Source organism: Tamandua tetradactyla, chromosome 5 (assembly GCF_023851605.1).
Source record: "Tamandua tetradactyla isolate mTamTet1 chromosome 5, mTamTet1.pri, whole genome shotgun sequence".
Classification (NCBI taxonomy): Eukaryota; Metazoa; Chordata; class Mammalia; order Pilosa; family Myrmecophagidae; genus Tamandua; species Tamandua tetradactyla.
The window spans coordinates 153,880,828-153,904,268 of NC_135331.1; the positions used below are offsets into that span (position 1 = coordinate 153,880,828).

Consider the following 23,441-nt stretch of genomic DNA (forward strand, 5'->3'; position numbering starts at 1 on the left):
TTTTTTGTTTTATTTTGTTTTTAAATGAATATTCTTTGTATATGAATATATTACAGAGCCATATTTTTCACGATAAAAAAGAAATAATTATTAATCATTTACCATTGCTTTTTTTTTGCATGGGCAGGCGCCAGGAACCATTGCTTTTTAAAATAATCTATTTTGAGTTGTTAAACATAAAAAGATATTTTTTAAAATACATTATTGTTTAGTATTTTTAAAAGCTGAAAAATAATTTGTTATAATTCCTAAAGATGAGGGACAGGTTTATAGGGTACTATTTTCCAAATTAACTATAAAAATCTGTTTTGAATTGTGGTGCTCTTGTTCTTGTTGTCTTTAATGTATTAACTTTGAGTACTTTAAAATTGACAAAAAATAATATATTTTAGTTATAATTCTTGGTATTGAGGGACCAATTCTTTGTGATCTTCTCCAATTTAATCATATTTGTTTAAAAAAAAAACTGTTAGAGATCTTAAATTTCTGTCTGCATAGATCCATTACATTTAAATAAACTAAATACATTTACCTTGTGTGCAGACCTCTTAATAAAAATTACCTCGAGGTGGTACGTTCTGTATTCATGTCTTCAACTTCCGCTTCTGGAACTGGCAGAAAACGCACAATCAAGGACTTGCAAGAAGAAGTTTCAAACCTATACAATAATATTAGATTATTTGAAAAAGGGATGAAGTTTTTTTCAGGTATACATAATACTATTTTTCTCTAATTTTCATTATTTAAAATATATATATTTTTAATGAAGTGCCTTAATTTTACAGATGATACACAGGCTGCTCTTACCAAGCACTTGCTGAAGACAATTTGTACTGATATCACTAACCTCATTTTCAACTTCTTAGCTTCGGATTTAATGATGGCAGTAGACGATCCTACAACCATTACAAGTGATGTAGGTTCATTTTCTTGTCACTTTTGGTGTCTTTTGTTTTGAAATCTGAGCATGTTTTATTTTCTCTCAGTTGAAATGATGTAAAAGGAAAATAAAATACAGAAAAACTTTTAGGAAAAAAATCAAAATGTTTTTTAGTTTCAAGTTTAGTAGAATGTGTATACAGTTGCTAACAAAATCAGTAAAATAACCAGTTTATTTACAGTAATGATGCTCATTATTTGGGAATAACAATTTTATTTTTTCTGAATTACTATGTCACATCCCTTTTTCCTGCTAAATAAAAAGCTCCTTAATGTTCTGGCCAGATCCCATAATTTTGCTTAGTAACACCATCTCCTTTCAATATTTAGACTAATTCTAGTTCATTATTTAAAATTTTTGCATCTCAAACTGAATTTAAAGCAATCTAGAGCTATGGCTTCCAGTTGCTTAGAGGAAGAACAGTGTAGTCTTTCTGTAAGATTTCTCCTTTTCTTCTTGCTTACTGTTCTATGTCCTCTTAATGTTGGGGGTTTAAGGAAAACGAGGGAAGCAAAAGTGTCTTCATGTGACTTGCCTGCATATCATTGGCCTTAACCTAGGCCAAGGTAGATAAGTCTAACGTTTATGACCCTTACTGATGTGGTTGCCACATAGGTGACATAAATTGTTGTTGACCCTTTGTCTTATTGTGGTACCTTTCTTACAATTGGTGAAAGACTTGAAATAGTACTACTAGCTGTAGTCCGTAGATTACAGTGTTTTTTTCCCCATATACCACCCTATTATTAACACCTTGTAATAGTGTACATTTATAATTCATGAAAGAACATTCTTATACTTTCACTATTAACCCTAGTCTGTCATCCACTGCAGGGTTCAGTGTGTTATGCAGTCCCATGTTTTATCTTCTTTCATTCTAGTAATAAACATGACCCAAAATGTCCCCTTTCAGCCATATTTACATGTAGTTCAGTGCTGTTCATTACAAACTCACAATAATGTGCTACCATCACCACCATCCATTTCCAAACTTTTGTAAATTAAGCCTCTGCTCCCATTCTCTACCTCAGTCTATCCCTTGGTAACCTATATTCTAGATTCTAGTTTATTTATTATAATTATTTCATATCAGTGAGATCATACAATATTTTTCCTTTCATGCCTAGCTTATTTCATTCAGAATAATGTTCTCAAGGTTCATCCATGTTGTTGCATGCATCAGGACTTCATTCCTTTTTATAGCTGAATAATACTCCATCATATGTATGTACCAAATTTTGTTTATCCGTTCCTCAGTTGATGGACACTTGGGTGGTTTCCATCTTTTCACAATTCTGAATAATGCCACTATAAACATTGGTGTGTAAGTATCTGTTCGAGTCCCTGCTTTCAATTTTTCTTGGTATACCTAGTAGTGAGATTTCTGGGTCACACAGTAATTCTATATTTAGCTTCCCAAGGAACTGCCAAATTGTCTTCTACAGTGGCTATACCATTTTACAATTCCACCAGCAGTGAATGTGTTCTAATTTTTCCATATCCTCTTCAATGTTGTGATTTTCTGTTTTTTTTTAAAGTAGCCATTCTAATCAGTGTAAAATGATATTTCATTGTGGTTTTGTTTTCATTTCCCTAATAGATAGTGATGTTGATCATGTTTTCATGTGCTTTTTAGCCGTTTGTATATCTTCTTTGGAGATATGTCTCTTCAGGTATTTCACCTATCTTTAAGTTGAATTGTTTGTCTTTTTATTGTTGAGTTGTAGGGTTTCTTTAATATTTTGGATACTAAACCCTTATCAGATATGTGGTATTTTGGTTTACTAAAGCTTCTGGAATGCAGTGTACTAGAAATGGGAACGTTTTTTACAGTAGGGATTTATTAGTTTACAATTTACAGTTCTAAGGCCATGAAAATGTCTCGAGACATCAACAGGATGATACCTTCTCTGAAGAAAAGCCAATGACATCTGGGGTTCCTTTGTCACATGGGAAGGCATGTGGCCAATATCTACTGATCCTTCTCTCCTGGGTTTCATTGCTTTCAAGTTCTGGCTCTTTCAGTGTCTGTGGATCCTTGCTTGCGTCTCCTTTTCTCTACAAGCTCATCGGTATTTCTCTCTCTGAGCCCTCTGGCCTTTTTCTGTTTTTATCCTCATAAAGGATTCCAGTAAAGGGTTAAGACCTACCTTGAACTGGGTGGGTCACATCTCAGTTAAAACAACTTACTCAAAAGGCCCTACCCACAATAGATCTGCCCCCACAGGAACAGATTAAAAGAACATGGCCTTTTCTGAGGTACATAACAGCATCAAACCAGCACGTGTGGTTTCCAGATATTTTCTCCCATTGAGTAGTTTGTCTTTTTTGCTTCTGCGACAAGTTCTTTGATGTCTTCAGTTTTAAGAAGGCCTCATTTATTTTTAATTTTGTGGCTTATGCTTTGGGTTAAAGTCTAAGAAGCCATTACCTAACAGAAGATCCTAAATATGCTTCCTTATATTTTCTTCATGGAGTTTTTATAGTCTTAGCTCTTATATTAAGAGCTTTGATCCATTTGAGCTAATTTTTGTAATAGTGTGAGATAGGGGGCCTATTTCATCTTTTGCAAATGGAGACCTAGTTTTCCCAGCACCATTTGTTGAAGAGGCTATTCTTTCTCAATTGATGGACTTGGCACACTTGTCACAAATCAATTGACCGTAGGTAGGGTCTATTTCTGAACTTTCCATTTGATTCCATTGTGCATCTAATCTTATATCTACTGCATGTGAGAGACACAGTGTTAAAATTAGTTTGTCCCTACAGGTAAGAAAAAAGATTTTAAGTAAATTATCAGAAGAACCCAAAGCAGCTCTCACAAAACTCCATAACTCTCTGAATGAAAAGGTAAGTATTTTGATTTGGGTTAGATAACAGACTACATGTTTGTGTCATAAAGGTCTTTGAAGAGATTTCTATCAGAATAATTGTAAGCCAAATCCAAACTAATAATCAGCACTCAGATAACTGTTTGGGAGGCAAAAGGGGAGACCAAGCTGTGGCACTTTACCCTCCTTAGTCCTAAATCATAACTTCTGATTTAATGACAGAGTGACTATTTTAAAAGATATATTTTGGGGGTAGAAACTAAACAGTATTAAATGGCTACATTTCTTTGGTCACTAGTATATAAAAGTAAGTCATGATATTAATACCTTTTTAGAGCATAGAAGACTTCCTTTCTTCTCTGGATTCTGCCACAGAAGCTTGTGATATTATGGTGAAGAGGGGAGACAAGAAAAGGGAAAGGTAATATTGAATTAACCTGTATTATTAGTAAATTCTTAAATGTATAACATTTCATATCTGAAATTTGAATTTGCCCTTCTGAATATTTCATCGAGAACTTTGTAACCATATAGCTATAGACGTTCATGGATGTTTAAAATCTTTACACACTTAGGTGCACCTCTCTGACCCATCTTTGATAGAGAAGCAAAATTCCTTAATTCCACAGTTAATCAAGTCTAGGAACTTTTTATTAGCATTGGAATCTTCCTTACAAGAAACCTCATCTGAATCAGTGCATCTCTGTTTGAGCCCCAACAACTCAAAACACAGCATATTTTGAGTAACCTTTGGTCAGCTTTTTAAAAAATTTTTAAATTATATAATATAGCATATATACAAAGCAAAAAAAAAAGAAAAAAGCAATAATTTTCAAAGCACTCTTCAACAAGTAATTACAGAGCAGATCCCAGAGTTTGCCATGGGCTATTCCATCATCTCCTATTTTTCCTTCTAGCTGTTCAAGAACACTGGAGGCAAGAAGGAATTTTTTTTCTTTAATCACCACAATTGACATTTTTTTTTCTTTTTTGTGAAAAATAATATATATACAAAACAATAAATTTCAGAGCACATCACAACAATTAGTTGTAGAGCAGATTTCAGAGTTTGGTATGGGTTACAGTTCTATAATTTTAGGTTTTTACTTTTTGGCTGCTCTAAGCTACTGGAGATGAAAAGAAGTATCAATATATGATTCCACATTCATACTGATTTTTAAACCCTGCCTTCTCTGTATACCTCCACTATTATCTTTGATCTTTCTTTCTTTTGTAGTATTTGGGTATATAGCTATTCTAACTTTTTCATGTTGGGAGAGGCTATCGATAATATGGGATAAGATATGGAGCTAGTTGATGTTTTGGAGAGGCTGGCCCCTTTGCATTTCAGGACTTAACTGGTCCAGGGACCCGTCTGGAAGTTGTAGTTTTCTGGAAAGTTATCCTAGTGCATGGAACCTTTGTAGAATCTTATATATCATCCTAGGTGTTCTTTAGGATTGTCTAGAATGGTTTTGGTTGGGGTTGCTCAATAGCTTTTCTCTCATTTTCTAGCTTATTAGTCCATCCATGCAGTTTAGGTTAAGTGTGTACATCCCATCTTTAAAAGGTTCTTTTACATGTCTAGAACTAGATAATCAAATTAGAGGAACTAAAGAATTAATACAGAAGAGAAATTGGTGTGACCATGTTAAATCAGAGTGATACATTTTTGTGGTTTTGTTTTGATTTAGACAGACACTGTTCCAACATCGACAGGCACTGACCGAACAGCTGAAAGTCACAGAAGACCCTGCTCTCATTCTGCACCTGACCTCAGTCCTGTTATTTCAGTTCTTAACTCACAGCGTGCTCCATGCACCTGGAAGATGTGTGCCGCAGATCATCGCTTTTCTCAACAATAAAATTCCAGAGGTATTGTATTTTCAGTACAAGTGGGAATTTTAAACTTTTAAAATTTTGAATATTTTGGTTAGATAGACATGAATTATGAATATTCAGACACAAGAACATATTAAATTAACATCATCAACCTGCTGTGAAAAATGCTACCAGTGAATTAGGATTGGCTTTGCTTTTTTAAATGCTTTTATTGCCAAATCTTCACACACATTCGGTCCAGACATGGTGTACAATTAATGGCTCACAATGACATGACAGCTATGTATTCATCACCATGATCATTTTAGAGCATTTGCATCACTCCAGAGGAAGAAAGAAGTACAAAAACAAAAAAACTCATACATCTATTACCCTTGACCCCTCCTCTCATTGACCACTAGTATTTCAATCTACCTAATTTATTTTACCCCTTATCTCTCCTATTATTTATTTATTTTTTTATACATACTTTTTTATTCATCTGTCCATACCCTGTATAAAAGGAGCAAAGTTTTCACAATCACACAGTCACATTGTAAGAGCTATATCGTTATACAGTCATCTTCAAGAAACAAGACTACTGGAACACAGCTCAACAGTTTCAGGTACTTCCCTCCAGCCACTCCAATATACCATAAATTAGAAGGGGATATCTATGTAATGCATAAGAATAACCTCCAGAATAACCTCTCGGCTCTGTTTGAAATCTCAACCACTGAAACTTTATTTTGTCTCATTTCTCTCTTCCCTCTTTTAGTCAAGAAGGCTCTCTCATGCCCATGATGCTGGGTCCTGGTAAATCCCAGGAGTTCTCTTCCACATTTCCAGGGACCTGTACACCCCTGGGAGTGTCTTACATAGGTGGGGAGAGCAGTGAGTTCACATGCAGATTTGGCTTAGAAAGAGAGGCTGCATCTGAGCAACAAAAGAGGTTCTCTGGGGGGGGGGTGACTCTTAGGCCTAATTATATCTTAGCCTGTTCTTTGTAGGAAGTTTCATAGAGGCACACCCCAAGATCAAGAACTCAGCCTGTTGATTTGTCTCCACTACTTGCGAGAATGTCAGGAATTCTCCAAATGGGGAAGTTGAATATTCTCTCCTTTCTCTCCAGTACCACAAGGGGACTTCACAAATACTTCTTTATTCACTGTCCAAATTACTCTGGGATATATAGGGGCATTACACTAACCCACTAACCTGAACTGGTCAACAACAGCTCATGGCTTATTCGAGATTCTATATACTTATGATGTTCAACTAAACTAACCATACAAGTTAAATTAGGTGATGTGCTACCCAAATATAAATTTTACACCAAATAAACATCTCTCCATTTGGCCTTACACAGAAGTTGAAGTTTTAAAATATGGACGATATCATCCTTTACCCTGTATTCTGATCTACCCCAGTCCTATCCAGATCAGCTTCACTCATATCTGTAGTTGAAATCTGATCCCTTTTTCAACTTTTTAAGCAGTTCCTATATGGGGTAGTGCTGACTTTGATAGCTTCAGAGCTCTAACTCTGAGTCTCGGGTCACATAAAATACCTGAAGTTTCCAGGAATGACCAGGTTATATACAAACAGCTAAGTATCTTAAAATTTAGAAATAACTGAAAAAAATGTGAGTTCTATAAGAGCTTGCAATCTAGGAGCCTTTATAATAGCCCTCAACCTGATAACCCATGCTCTTGACTTCAGTTCACTGAGTTTTTTATTAGTTAGTTCATATGAATAAGGCATGAAAATATTTGTCTTTTTGTTTCTGACATTTCATTCAACATTCAGTCCTTAAGTTTCATTCACCTGGTTGCATGCCTCACCACTTCATCCCTTTTTGCAGCTGCTTAGTGGTCCGTTGTACGTATACACCACAGTCCCCCATTCCATTCCTCAGTCATTATACCCTTAGGCCACCTCCGTCCATTATGAATCACAGACACTGCTGCCATAAAAATCAGTGTGCAAGTATCCAATCATGTCCCCTCACTCAGTTCTTCCAATATATACTGAGCAACAGGGTTGCAGAATCATATGGCAACCCACCCCTTGCCTTCTGTGGAACCACCACACTGACCTCCAAGGAGCTGCACCTCTCATTTTCCCTACCAACAGTGAATAGGTATATCCCTTTCTCTGTTTTTTCTCTAGCACTTGTTTCTCTCTGTTCATTTTTAAAGTTTTATTTGCACATCATACAACCCAACCTAAGTAAATAGACAAGCCTTCGCCACCATAAACTATATGAAGACATTTCCTTTTCTTCCAAAAAGAATCCCCTCCCCCATACCCCTTCCTATTGACACTTGGTTTTGGCATAATGCCTTTGTTATGGTCATTGGAAGCATATTACCATGTTACTGTTGATTACAGACCCTAGTTTGCATTAATTTTATGCTTCCCTGTATACCATCCATTTTCAGCATCTTGCAATGTTGTTGTTCATTTATTCTCCCTCATGCAAAAACATTTTATTTATACATTTAATCACCATCATTGTCCACTCTAGGCATTCCTAAGTAATACCGGCTCAGTCGTTATCCTCAATCTTTCCTTCTGGTTTCATACCTGCCCCTAGCCCTTTGCCTTCAATCATACTCACATTCAGCTTCATTCAGTATGCTTATATTATTGTGCTACCATCAGGTAGTATTGTGCTATCCATTTCTGAATTTTTACAGTCAACCTGTTGCACAGTCTATAGTCCTTCAAAAAATGCCCAATCTCTACCCAGTTTCTATCTGCTTAAAACCTTTGTTCTAACTTTAACTCTCAGAGTTCACGCATTAATATTAGTGCATATCAGTGAGACCATACAGTATTTGCCATTTTGTTTCTGGGTAATTTCATTAAGCATGATATCCTCGAAGTTCATCCGCGTTCTTACATGCTTCGTGACTTTATTCTGTTTTACAGCTGCGTAATATTCCATCGTATGTATATTGCCACTCGTCCGTTGATGGACATTTGGGTTGTTTCCAGCTCTTGGGAGTCATAAATAATGCTGCTCTAAATATCAATATGAAAATGTCCAATTGTGTCCTTGCCTTCAGTTCCTCTGAATATATACCTAGTAATGAGATTGCTGGATCATATGGCAATACTATACTTAGCTCCTTAGGAACTGCCCAGCTGCCTTCCAGAGTGGTTGTACCATTTTACATTCCCACCAACAGTGGCTAAGTGTACCTCTTTCTCCACAATCCTTTCCAGCACTTGAAGTTTTCTGATTTTGATAATAAAGACCATTCTAGTAGGGGTAAGGTGTTATCTAATTGTGGCTTTAATTTGCATTTTTCTAATAGCCAGTGAAGTTTTTCATATGCCTTTTAGTCATTTGTTATTTCCTTTCTGAGAAGTGTTGGTTCATGTCTTTTGCCCATTTTTTAATTGGGTTGTTTGTCTTTTAGTTGTTGAAGAATTGGCTTTTGAAGCCTCAGCCTAGCTCAAGAATCTTTCAGGATCCTATAAGATAAATAGCATTGAATATTCTGAATTTGGAAATTAAGCTTTCAGAAAAGATAAAGAATGTTGACTGTTCCATTTCAGCTTATCCAGTTTTGACCTATCCCTGCAGGGATCATCTCAGAAGTCTTTTCCTAAGCAAATTCTTCTGAGAACCTCATCAGCTGAAAGTAATTTTGTTTCTTTGAACCTCCATATCACTTTGACTCTATTTTTGGTAATAGTACCTAGCTAAATCAACTTGTGTTAAAGTGACCTGTATTGATATTTTATCTCCCTTAAACTATCAACTCCTGAGAGCAGGGACTTTGACTTTCTATTTACATGGCCACTGTTTTGCAAAGATGAGGATTTTCAGTGTGTTTTGGCTGAACAAATTCTACTTTGTTCTACAGAAAATTAAATCATGGTTTAACTTTTCTGTTTTCTTTTCACAGGATCAGCATACTCTGTTGGTAAAGTATCAAGGTTTGGTTGTAAAGCAGTTAGTCAGTAAAAATAAGAAGACTGGGCAAGGAGATGATCCCTTAAGTGATGAATTAGACAGAGAACATGAAGATGTCACTGGTAGTACACGTAAAGAGCTTCAAGAACTTTCTTCATCCATTAAAGACCTTGTTCTGAAATCCAGAAAATCTTCTGTAACAGAGGAGTAATAATCTTAATTTACATTTTTCATATAATCATTTTCCCCCAAATGTAAAGTGTGAGTGGTTGCAAAAAATCACACTCCTATTTCCCACTAATAATTCTTAAAATAATAGTTATATATTAAGTGTAAATTTATGAAGATATAAATTTTTGTAAATTGGGTTTTCTGTGAAAGGTTTTTTTTTAGCATTATAATTCTAAAAATTAAACATTTCACGTTCATTTTGTTACCAACTGCTGAATGAAGAATAAATTTTCTGATATCTTTCATCTCTGGGAAAGGTCTCATTTGTTCTGTAATCAGATTTTAAATGACTTTATGATTTTTATATAAGGAAAAAACTTTAAATGTGGTCATGTTTAAAAAAAGAAGAAAGGAACATCTTTGGTGTCCAAAATGAAAATAAATTGTGTATTTTATTTTTAAATTAAAAGAATACTTTAAACCTAAAATACAGAAGTTTGTAAAATATTTTTATACTAAGCCTTTACCTCTATTTCTGGAAGTTAGTTTCCCATCGCGCCCTCACAGGAGAAAACTGCGTGTGGTTAGGTATCTTCAGGGATACCTGTTTACAGGTGCAGAAGAACACCAGAGGGCACGTGCATTGCTCTGTTCTTTTCTGAAACAAGCTGCTAACAGCAGTGAAAGAAAAAATTAGATTTACTGCTAATAGATACTGGATATGTCACATTTGAACATTGAAGTCAATAAAAATCTAATACCAAGATTTCTGTTTAATTGACCTGGTTTGTATTTCTAAATTTCACTTTTTATATCCACAGTCGCTGTAGCATCTAATACTTTGTAACTACCATTGTGATAAATAAATAGATTATAAGTTGCTATTTTCAGCAGGAGGAGATCTGTAAATGCATTTAAATCATTAGAATCTTTTCTTTTTCTAAAGATAGAACCCCTTCTAAAAAGCAGATACTCTTGTTTTTCTAAAGTTGATTAGTTGAAAGTGACTTAAAGATAGTTACTTGGAATAGTCATTTTCAACCCTATGAATTTTAAGCAATTTATATTTATATCAAAAGAGGAATTTGTTTTGAATATAATAGTAAATTAAATCTCAAATATTAAAAATTCTATTTTAAATAAATCTATGTAGAATGCTTTATGTTTTAAAATGTTTGAAGACAAGAATCAGTATACCTCTCTTCTATTCTGGACAAGGTATCCTGATTGAAAGTAATATAATTGCTGAGTATTATTATTACTATTGGTAGACTATGACATTAAGGAATATTTTTCCATGAGTAATTTTCTACTTGCATATTTTCATTTGGCCAAAGGAAAAAAAATTGCAAATCTTCTGTGACACACACTTCAATTAGTTTTATTTATTTGTTTATTCAGCTTTCAAAATATTAAACACCCAACCTGATTTTTTTATTCAACCTATAAATGATAAGAATCTTATCATTTAGAATGTTTTGGCATATACCAAAGTAACCCATGCTTGTGAGAATTATTACTGGTGTATTACTGTACTGAATAGGAGAAAATAAAATATATAAAATGGAAGAGACAATGAAGCAAATAAAAAGAAAGATTCGGTCTTAATTTGTTTGCAGTAAAGATTTTCATTTATCAAAATGGTTCCTATTTTTCCATGGTAAATAAAGAACAATTTTTAGTATTGTTTTTGTAAATAAAATTATATAACTGACTTTGTATGTAAAGATCTAATTTCATTAATAAAATAATTGTTAAACATTAATCTACTGTGGTCTTAATGAGCAGGATTAAGAATGTTATTTAAAATGAAGTTAAATTAAATTAACATTGCCTGTTATTTCTGTTAAATTTTGTTACTTTGAAGCTCCCAATATTATACATAATACTAAGACTAATGGATATATCCATTATATATTATATTTTGAATTTTTATTCTGAGCATTGGTAAAGGATTTTATTTTATTGTTCTAGCACAAAAATAGATCTCAATACTACATATTCCCTGAAAGTTTGCCATTCATGAACCATTTCACTCTAGTAAATAATCATGACTCAGCTAACTAGGTTTCAGCAAATATGTAGCTAAACTCCCTTATCTGCTTCCTCCTATTGCAGTTATAATATAAATATTTAAATAGCATGCTCAGGTATTCCTGTTCATGTGTTCCTTTCCAGACCATGTGATTTGTTTGTTTTAAACACATGGTTGCAGTTTAGTATAGTAACATCTTCCAAAACATTGAAGAGTCAAAAGAAAACCCACATAGCCATTGAGAAAGATCTAGGGAAGAGTGGCATATATTATAAAAATCACAGTGTATTATTAGAAAAAACTTAATGCTAAATTAGAATCGCTTTACTTGAATGTGGAGCCATTTTGAACTTCTTAGAGAATTTCCTGTAGTCAGACCAAAATGCCCCAAGGATGAAGTCAGAATGCAGCAGTTATTTGGAGCATAGTGCAGCCTGGAAACTGAGAAGGAAAAGTTCATTCCTTCTTCACAAGTGCCACTCAACCAAAGCCAAATGAAATCTTTTCTATCAAGAACTTACGTGAATTGGAGGGAAGGTGGAGATGGATGGAAGGTTTGACTTTTTACTATGGCCATTGAAGCCTTTAGCAATATTCTTGGAAGATGAAATGAAAATAAATATATAAAACTCCTCTAGGATGTACATTTTTTGCACTAAATCTGGGAGCACTTTAATGGCCTACAGATTGACATAATTTACTCTATCTTGAAGACCTTATTAAGCAAAAAGAATGAGTAGCGGGAACCAGAAGAGTAACCATCTAAGAAGTAACTCCTGGCCTTCAGAAACTGTTTTTATTCCATTTATGTCACACACCCAAAATGAATATTTGAATTTGTACTTATTTTTGTAAGTATCCAATGTTGTATTCTATTGTTTGTTTTACCAGCCTTGTCCAAAATTCCACCTCTAATTTCTCTTCAGTGATTAGTAGTAAGACAACCTGGGTATTTGCTTTGAGGACCAAAAAGAAAGGGATGCTAATGGTATGAGAGAAGAAAAGGACGATATGGTAAATTTAAATTCTTGGCTCCACAATTTCCTGAATCCTACATCACAGCTAAGCACTAAGGATAGAAATGTAAATTTTAAAAATGTATATGCTTTGCTTTCAAGGAGGTGACAAGAATCAACAAGTACACTGTTTTGATAGAAGTAAGCAGAGAGTGCTATTTATAAAAAAAAAAATGAGGTGATTCAGAATCAGTCTTCCACTAATGGGAGGGTATTGAATAGACTGGACATAATCCCAGAACTGAGAGTCCTGAAAGAAAAATAAGATTATCCTGGTGAAAACTGGGGGATAAGAAGGCACTGTCAACAGAGGAGAGGAGGTGCTGAAGTAATAAGGTATGAAAAATTTAAATATTGAGATTTGAAGAACCCAAAGTATGACACGAAAAGTGACCCAAGGAAATAGAGCAAGTTGCATTTGGTAAGAACAGAGGGGATCACGAACTTTATGAGGTGGGGTTAGAATAAGGGCAGTTGCTGGCTGTGCGAAGGGTAAATTCCCAGAAGCAGTCAGGACTCAAGGAGAAAGATATCTCTGAGAAGAGCAGCACTAAACAGCAGTTGTGGAGGGGGTGGGGGTAGCGGGCAAACTACCCCACCTCTGTCATCTACCATCAACCAGCCACAAATGAGGGGAAAGGGGAGGGTAGTAAAATAATTAAAAATTAGAAAAAGGAACAAAAATGTATAAAAGCAGATTGTCCACAGTGTCAGGGCCTCTCGCCCCTCCTCTTTACTTGTGAGAGTGCCCGTATGTTCTCGCACATACATTTTTTTTTTCTCACAAATTTTTAGGAAGGTCCATAATGGAGAACGGAGAAAGGGTAAGGAAAAACAAAATGAAAGGAAAGGGAAAAAAAGAAGACAGTGTTAGTGTGCTAGCTTGAAACTATTATGTACCCCCAGAAAAGCAGTCTTTTTTTTTTTAAATAATTGCATTCCAACCTAAGTATATAGACATGCCTTCACCACCATAAACTATATCAAGACATTTCCTTTACTTCTGCAAAGAATCCATACCCCTCCCCCATACCCCACCACCACCACTTATTGACATTTAGATTTGACATAATGCCTTTGTTACATTCAGTGGAAGCATATTACAGTGTTACTGTTGACTATAGACCCTAGCTTGCGTTGATTGTACTTTTTCCTATATATTACCATTTTCAACACCTTACAATGTTGACTTTCATTTGTTCTCTCTCATGCAAAGAAGTTTTTTTATTTGTCATTTAATCACCATCATTGTCCACTCTAGACATTCTTAAGTAATCCTGCCTCTGTCATTATCCCCATCTTTCCTTCTAGTTTCGTATGTGTCCCCAACCCTTCTCTCTCAATCATACTCTCATTCACCTTCATTCAGTGTACTTATGTTATTGTGCTACCATCAAGTAGTATTGTACTATCCATTTTTGAATTTTTACAATTAGTCCTGTTGCGCAATCAGTATTCCTTCAACACCAAATGTCCAATCTCTACCCTATTTCTATCTGTTGATAATCTTTGTTCTTAAAATTAACTCTCAAAGTTCACTCATTAATGTTAGTTCACATTAGTGAGACCATACAGAATTTGCCCTTTGTTTCTGGGTAATTTCACTCAGCATATTGTCCTCAAGGGTCATCCACATTCTTACATGCTTCCTGACTTTATTCTGTTAAACAGCTGCATACTATTCCAATGTATGTATATACCACAGCTTGTTTAGCCACTCGTCCATTGATGGACATTTGGGCTATTTTCTATCTCTTGCCAATCATAAATAATGTTGCTTTAAACATCAGTGTGCAAATGTCTATTTGTGTCCTTATCTTCAGTTCCTCTGAATATACACCAAGTAATGGGACTGCTTCCTGAGGAACTGCCAAACTGCCTTCCAGAGTGTTATGCCATTTTACATTCCCACCCACAGTGGATAAGTATGCCTCTTTCTCTACATCCTCTCCTGGACTTATCGGTTTCTAGTTTTGATAATGGCCGTTCTAGTAGGTATGAGATGATATCTCATTGTGGTTTTGATTTGCATTTCCCTAATAGCCAGTGAAATTGAGCATCTTTTCATGTGCCTTTTAGCCATTTGTATTTCCTCTTCTGAGAAGTGTCTGTGTCTTTTGTCAAATTTTTTTTGCCTATTTTTTAATTGGATTGTTTGTCTTTTTGTTGTTGAGTTATAGAATGTCTTAATATATTCTGGATATTAAAGACTTATGTGGTTTTCAAATACTGACTCTCATTGTGTAGGCTGCTGTTTTACTTTCCTGCCAGAGTTTTTTAATGTACAAAAGTTCAGTTGTGAGGAAATCCCGTTTATCTATTTTTCATTGCTTGTGCTTTGGGTGTAAGGTCTAGGAAACTACCTCTTACCATGAGATTTATAAAATATTTCCCTACATTTTCTTCTAAAACTTCTGTGGTCTTAACTCTAATGTTTAGGTCTTAACTCTAATATTAGGTCGATTTTGAGTTAATTTTTATAAAGGGTTTGAGATATGGATCTTCTTTCATTCTTTTGAATAGGAATACCCAGTTCTCCAAACCCCATTTATTGAAGAGGCTGTTCCATCCAAATTGGGTTGGCTTGACTGCCTTATCAAAGATCAATAGTCTGTAGATGAGAGGGTCTATTTCTAAACTCAATTTTATTCCACTGGTCAGTATATCTATATTTTTGCCAGTACCATGTTGTTTGACCACTGTAGCTTTGTAATATGGTTTAAAGTCAGGTACTTTGAACCTCCCACTGCATTTTTCTTTCTCAAGATATTTTTAGCTATTTGGGGCACCGTGCCCTTCCAAATAAATTTGCTTATTTTTTTTTCAATTTCTGCAAAGTACGTTGTTGTAATTTTAACTGGTACCCATTGAATCTATAAATCAATTTGGGTAGAATTGATACCTTAACTATATTTAGTCTTCCAATCCACAAACACAGATGGCCCTTCCATTTATTTAGGTCTTCCATGAGTTCTTTCAGCAATTTCTTATACTTTTTTGTGTATGGGTCTTTTGTATCCTTAAGTTAAATTTATTCCTAAATATTTTATTCTTTTAGTTATTATGGTAAATGGAATTTTTTTCTTGAGTTCCTCCTCGGATTGCTCATCACTAGTGTATAGAAACACTATGATTTGAGGACACTGATCTTGAACCCTGACACTTTGCTGTACTCATTTATTAGCTCAAGTAGCTTTGCTGTAGATTTTTCTAGGATTTTCGACATACAGTATTATGTCATCTGCAAACAGAGTTTCACTTCTTCCTTTCCCATTTGGATGCCTTTTATTTCTTTTTCTTGTATAATTGCTCTGGCTAGAACTTCCAGCAGAATGTCGAATAACAATGGTGACAGGAGAGAAGCTGGTGGGCTTTTAAAATGCCTGTGCTGCCTATGCAAAAAAACAAAGCCTCTGTCTTAGGGCTGCAGGGAATGGCTTTTCAAAGAGTGCCATTTGCTGGTCAGGCCATGATAGCACAGCCTTAGGTAACCAATAAAAAAGCTTTATGGTGTCTCTCCTGACCTCCCCAGGTCCCTTTGGAACTGCTCTGCACCCGCTTTGTTGTTCTGTGTCCCTATTTTGGCTGAGAAATGCTGTGAATGAAGTGTCAAGGGAGAGCCTTAACACAAAGCCAATCAATAACAAAACAAGAGAAAGAAATTGGCCTTCACAGTAAACTCATCAAGGTAACTAGGTGTGTAGAATCCACAAAAAATCACAAGCCATGCTAAGCCATATTAAGAAACAGGGAGATATTTCCCAGTCAAAGGAACAAATAAAAAATTCAAAGGATATAAAGAATTTGGAAAAACTAATCAAAGATGTTCAACAAGTCTCTTAATTCAGTTCTAGATGAAGGAAAATAGGGCTAAAGAGACAAATGATATTAAGAAGACACTGGCTGAACATAAAGAAGAATTTGAAAGTATGAAAAGAAGCATTTATGGGAAAGAAAGGCACAATAGAAGGGATTAGAAATAATCCAGAAGCATACAATAGCAGATTTGAACAGGCAAAGGAAAGATAAAACAGAAAAAGAAAGGCTGTTGAATTTTGTCCATTGCCTTTTCTGCATCAATCAAGATGATCATAAGTTTTTTCACTTTAACTTACTGATATGGTGTATTACATTAATTGATTTTCTTGTGTTGAACCAGCCTTGCATACCTGGAATATATCCCATTTGGTCATGGTGTATAATTCTTTTAACGTGCTGTTGGATTCGATTTGCAAATATTTTGTTGAGGATTTCTGCATCTATATTCATTAAAGAAATTGCTCTGCAATTTTCTTTTCTTGTTGTATCTTTGTCTGGCTTTAGTATTAGGGTGATGTTAGCTTCATAGAATGAGTTAGGTAGGCTTCCCTCCTCTTAAATTTTTTTGAAGAATTTGAGCATGATTGGTACTAATTCTTTTTTGAATGCTTGGTAGAATTCACATATGAAACCATCTGGTCCTGTACTTTTCTTTTTGGGCAGCTTCTGATGACTGATTCAATTTCTTTATTTGTGATTGGTTTGTTGAGTTTGTCTATTTCTTCTCGTGTCAATGTTGGTTGTTCATACCTTTCTAAGAAGTCGTCCATTTCACCTACATTATCTAGTTTACGGGCATAGAGTTGCTCATAGTATCCGCTCATTACCTGCTTTATTTCTGTGGGGGGCCAGTAGTTATGTCCCATCTCCCATTTCTGGTTTTATTTATTTACATTCTTTCTCTTTCTCTTTTTTCTTTTCTTTTCTTTTGTCAACTTAGCTAAGGGTCTTTCAAGTTTATTGATTTTTTCAAAGAACCAACTTCTGGTTTTGTTGATTTTCCTGATTGTTTTCATATTCTCAATTTCATTTATTTCTTCTCTAACCTTCATTATCTCTTTCCTTTCATTTGTTTTGGTGTTAGTTTGCTGTTCTTTCTCTAGTTCTTCCAAGTAAATAGTTATTCCTCAATATTTGCTTTCTTCTTTTTTAACACAGGCATTTAAGACAATACATTTCCTTCTCAGCACTGCCTTTGTTGCATCCCATTAATTTTTATATGTTGTGTTTTCATTTTCATTTGCCTCAAAATATTTACTGACTTCTCTTTGTATTTCCTTCTTTGACCCACTGGTTGTTTAATAGTGCATTCTTTAGCGACCATATGTTTCTGGCCCTCAGCCTGTTATTGATTTCCAACTTCATTCCATTATGATCTGAGAAAGTGTCTCATATAATTTCAATCTTTTTAAATTTCTTGAGATTTGCTTTGTAACCCAGTATATGGTCCACCTTTAAGAATGATCCATAAGCACTTGAGACAAATGTGTATCCTGCTGTTGTGGGGAGTAATGTCTGTAAATGCCTGTTAAGTCTACTTCATTTACTATTTTATTCAAAATCTCTGCTTGCTAAGTTGTCCTCTGTCTAGATGTTATATCCAAAGATCAGAAATTTCAGGTAAGATTAAAGACAGTGCTCCATTGATGAGAGCAGGCAATCGAAGTCTCCAATTATTATGGTAGATGTGTCTATTTCTCCCTCAGTGTTGTCAGTGTTTGCCTCATGTATTTTGGAGCACTATGGCTCAGTGTATAAATAATTATGATTGCTATGTCTCCTTGTTGAATTATTCCATTTATTAATACATAGTGTCCTTCTTTGTCTCTTTTAATAGTTTTACATTTGAAGTCTAATTTGTTGGATATTAGTATAGCTATCCCCTGCTCCTTTCTGGTTTTTCTTTTTTTTTTTTGCATGAAATATATTTCCCCAGTCTTTCACTTTTCACATTCATTCTTAATAAACTTTATATCTGCTTTGTCTGTGCTGCATCGTGCCCTTGGATTCTTTCTTGCGGCATGGCCATGGCCCGGGAAACCAAATATGGTCACACTTACGTACTAAGCTAAAGAGTTTAATCATTGTCCTGAAAACAAGGGGGGGTCCTTTAAAAGATATAAATTAAGCAGAAAAATAAGGAGATCAAAATTGTCTTTTAGAAAGTTCATGTCTGTTCTGGAGAGCAATTTGACAACTTATCAAAATTCTTTAAAATTTAATTTTATTTGTGAAATTATAGTATGCCTCCCCTTTCTAAGAAGTGAAATATGTACTTAAACTATGCATACATTTTTTTCTTTTTTTCCACTAGCATCTAGTAGAAATGGAACACAATCTTTTTTTCGTTTTGAAATACTTTGTTTAGTCAGGTGCTCAGATACCAAAGAAAAACCCTTTATGTATGCAGTTTAGCTAGACACTCTAAGACAAAAGTTCCAAATAAAAATCTCATTAGTGCTCTCTTGGAAAGTCAAATTTTTTTCTGATGCTTCTTGCTATTCAATGTTAAGAAGTAAAAACCTTTATCAAATTGTTTTCTTTCTGAGCTTGTCTGTACTCCTCTAAAAATTTAACCTTTATCCTTACTCTACTGTATAGACCTCAAGGTTGAATAACTGCTTGAAGGCATGACGCATGTTCAGTAGAGAATATGTGGTTGTTTAATTAGTACCTAATAAATGTAAATGAACTTAAAGTGAAAGCTCTAGATTATTTTCCTTCCTTCTTTCTCACTTAAAGCTAAGTTCTTGTGATTCATGCATTATAAATGCTCAGCGAAAATTTTTGGTGTTGAAGAAAGCAATTATACAAGAGAAAAAGACAAACAGCACTTCTCTATTATATATTTCATTATATTGCAGGCATTATTCATCGCTATTTTGAAAATAATATTTAGATGGGAAATCACTTGGCATATTAAGTGAACGAAGGAGAATACAGAGAAGAGGAGTAGATGCTGACTTGGGTTTGGGTGGGTGATTGTGCCATGCCTGAATAGGAAACATAGATTTCAAGGGGGAAGAAGATGAAGAGGTTTATTCAGGCTTGATGATTTTGAGATTCTAAGTAGACCCAGCAGACAACAGGAGGATCTGTCCGTTGGAGGTGGTTTCAGCTGGGAACACAAACTTGTGAGTCATAGTATATAATTGTGAATTGTTTTGAAAAGGAAACCCATGGAGAATGTGCAGAGAAGCATACTGAACAAAGGTTACAACTCTAGCTGTGGTGAACAAGGGTGGAGAGACTGAGATGCTGAGAGCAAGGAGGAAATCAAGAGGGTGTGACCTAGTGAAACCAAGGGATGAAAATTTCAAAATGAAATAAATATGGCCAAGATCAGAAATTTCAGGTAAGATTAAAGGCAGTGCTCTTTGGATCGCTGATTAAGATCTCTTCTGATCTTAATGAAGTTTTTTGGGGGGTTGGAATGGTTCAAATAGAAAGCAGATTGCAGGAGGTCAAGGAGGGAGAACGAGGTTTGAAAGCTGAAACAGTGAATGAGAGCTACCCTCTCAGGACACATAGGTGTAAACAAAAAGGGTGTAGACCCATAACTAGATGGTGATATAAGTAAGTTTGTATCTCTGACACTTTGCTTCCTCAGCCTGCCTGTCTAGCAGTGGTGTCATGACAATTAAAATCTATTACTAATTGAATGTACTTGTGTCGTTTCACTGAATCAGAATCTGTTGCTGCTAATCACTATGTTTTCCTTTTCATAATGTCTTAATCATCAAAGTCAAGTGAATAATAAAATATAGGGTTGATTGGCTCTGCAATTCCCCAGCTCAGGTTCTTTGATTGTATACCTGAGTTTGACCTTCAAAAATATTAACATATAATTCCTTTAGCATTTAGAACAAGGACAGTTTAGATTTGGTCTGGGAATTAATGGAGTTAAAGCAAAATATTTCTTCCCTCACTTCACCTTCCAAACTGAAGAAATGGCCTCAAATAAAGATTCTGTGAGCAAGAGCAAAGGCCCCTTACTTGTTTTCTGGTTCATTGTGACCCACTAATATTATTGTTCTAGGTTAGTTCAACATCCAAGCAATTCTTCAAACCCAACTCTTAAAAAATCTCTAGCCATTTTCTATGTTTTGAACTGAAGATTTTCAAATGACCAGATGAGTCTGTGCTTATTAAGTCATACTGCCACGGACATGACATAACAATCGTTGCCACCTCAAAGGGAAGTGTGCAGAAGCCCGGAATGCTAAATCCATACTGCAGGTCCAGCAAGCAGGTAACTACCGTGAGTTATTCTACTCAAATCCACACAAGGTTCAAAGCTCCCAGATTCCCCAAGAAGGCAGTGATAGAGGCCATAACCCCGGGCTCATCTCTCAAGATACTGAGAACTCTGAAGGTGAGAACATGGGGCCTCATCTCTTCCCAGATGGCGCAACAGAAAAGCTCTGTGTTTCAGCCACTAACCTAAATAGAAGGATTCTAAGAGCCACCAGAAAATACACAAAACAAAACAAAACCCAGATGGATCAAGAAAACAGAAAATACACTGTCCTTTCAGTGATTATTTTTATAAACATGCCCTAAATGTAGCTTGATCAGTAGAATTTCATGTGTGCGTGTACCAGCACACTGTGTGTTTTAAGCTTTTTGGAGCTTATCCAGATATTTAAAATACTAATCCTGGCAGAATATCCCTGTAAGGATATAATGCAGAGAATTTGCTACTTGCAATTTTAAGTAAAATTGGAAAAGGAATGCTTTTCTAGCCTAGTAGGAGTCAGCTATTTGCACGTCACAGGACTTGGGCCCTCCTATTTTCTCCTATAAAGTTGCCTCTGGGAGGAACCCTCATTTAGCACCAGCAGCTCATTCTGTTCCTTGTTCTTTATGTGTTGGAAGAAAAAAAATTACCGTATATTCGCCTTCTTTCATACTGTTCAAGTCACAGGAAGAAGCTTTAAGAAAAAGTGAGTTATTTTTTCCTAAAGGTTCCTTTGTATTTTGTTTATGTGGTATTTTGACTTCTATATATATATTTTTTAAGTGCAAGTGATTTTGGTAAACTTTCCAATGACTAAGAGAAAACTTTTACTTGACAAGTAAATATAAATCTTGAAGTTTCTATCTTTGAAACTTTTTAAAAGTCATTTAAGCTAAGTATTATTGAATTTTGAAATGCTGAGCTTTTAGATTTCTCATTTTGATGACTTGCATATGGAAACTTATAGTCTCCAGTTAATTCTCTGGAGTTGCATTCTTATTTCCTGAAATGGTCAAATACATGGGGGGTATAGTTTCGTTGTCTTAAAAAAGTGTGTGGGGGCAGAATCTGGGACTTATTTGAATGCATAGCATTATCATGGAGGGTATTTTATGGCTGGATATATATTTCCAGAGCAAATTTTGAAGTCATTTATAGATTTTAAGTAAAACGAGTTAATTATATTCCTGCTATGTTCAATAAAAAATCTGCCTACTTCCCAGGAGCAGGAATAAAAACAAGTCATAATCTTAGGGTTCCTAAGATTGAATTGAAATGTCTGTGGGTCTAGCCCACACAGATATACAATGTGCTGCATCATTCTAAAGTCTTATATCTTGAACCTGTGATACTTTTATTTAAGCAAAAGCATGCATTCCATATGTGTTTATGCTTTCTCCCTCACTGTTTTAGTCATACCCTCTTTGATGTCTGACATCCATTTGAAAACTTAATGCAGCGCCTCTGCTGTCAATATGTGCTTCAGAAATGTGGGAACAAAAAAGAATCATTAATAAAATGTATCATTCTCATATATAAAATGTTAGAATCCTCAAGTCATCTTAGCCATGTCGCATCCACAGATACTGTCGTATATAAATTCCAGCATTTTATTAGCAAAGGATAAGGATTTAAAGTTTAACACTAATATTGCCGACATGCATATCAGACAAGATATTTCATAAGACATTTGTTAAGATACGTGCCTGAAGCTATAATTCAAATTGCTTGATAGGGAAGGTAACTCTGATGTCTGTTTTTCATGCACGTTCCATTCTTCCCCACATTTTATCATTAATTGCCAATTCTGGGAGACTCCCACCCAAACAGGAGTAACAGATTTAGATTTTAACGTAACATCACCTGACAGTATACCTCTTATTTTTGTTACATTTGTTACATTTGCCAACTACATTTTAGTAAAGCTGGATTAATTTAGATTCTTTAAGCAAGCCCAGTAACTTTCTACTATAATACTGAAAATAAATGTTTATCTAGGACATTTTAGAGAAAGTTGGATTGTTTGATTGTTTTTATGCTTCCAATGTAGAGAACATGATCTCTTTAGAAACGAAAAGCAAATACTTTGTTTTCACGTGGGAAGTTTTGAGTCAGATGTCAAACAAGCTTGCATTTTCATATTCTTGTAATTGCCTTTTTCCTCTCTGATTGCCATCCCATTTCCTAGTCATATTTTGATACGACAGAAGGGACTTTGAAGAGGCAGAAGAGGACTCCTTCCTCCTAGAACATCTCAAACCCCTCCATGCTTGAGGGATGATCTCCACATCAAACCACTTTGAGATCATAAATCCCTTTTAGACTCTGATGGGAGCAATGAGCCCTCTTCTCAGAAAAAAACTAATAGTAAAATGATTGTTCAGTGACATTGTTGGGTGTTCATGGACCCCTGAAATCCATCCATGAATATTCTTTGGGGTCCTGATTATAGATCACTGCTCTCCACAAATCCAGACATATCCTGCAGCCAAATGGTTAATAAGCCCTAGTGGGAAGTATACTGATTCCACTATGCAGCTGCAGGCTTCTCACCTGAGGACAGGTGAGCTTAAGGCAAGGCTTTGAGTCAAAGAAGAAATTTAAGGGTTAATTTTAAAAGCAGGAGCTTAGTTAATT

At 35.1% G+C, this 23,441-nt stretch overlaps 2 protein-coding genes across 8 annotated transcripts in view; both read left to right on the forward strand.

Moving 5' to 3' along the window:
• The window catches only part of UFL1 (UFM1 specific ligase 1), a 38,566-nt gene extending 28,567 nt beyond the window's left edge, over positions 1-9,999 (forward strand). For both annotated transcript variants that reach the window (XM_077162429.1, XM_077162430.1), the window contains exons 14-19: positions 544-707; positions 786-916; positions 3,710-3,790; positions 4,107-4,192; positions 5,466-5,646; positions 9,516-9,999. In XM_077162429.1, coding sequence (XP_077018544.1) covers positions 544-707; positions 786-916; positions 3,710-3,790; positions 4,107-4,192; positions 5,466-5,646; positions 9,516-9,734 — 862 coding nt within the window. In that variant the 3' untranslated portion in view covers positions 9,735-9,999. The remainder of the gene's footprint in view (positions 1-543; positions 708-785; positions 917-3,709; positions 3,791-4,106; positions 4,193-5,465; positions 5,647-9,515) is intronic.
• Positions 10,000-19,775: 9,776 nt separating this feature from the next.
• Positions 19,776-23,441, forward strand: part of FHL5 (four and a half LIM domains 5) — a 38,452-nt gene continuing 34,786 nt past the window's right edge. The window contains exons 1-2 of one of the 6 annotated variants that reach the window (XM_077162432.1): positions 20,679-20,939; positions 21,443-21,510. The gene's annotated coding sequence lies outside the window, so the exon portion shown is untranslated. Of the gene's footprint in view, positions 19,920-20,678; positions 20,940-21,442; positions 21,511-23,441 lie in introns of those variants that run through there. The other 5 variants (XM_077162433.1, XM_077162435.1, XM_077162436.1 and 2 more) reach the window with 5 other exon arrangements.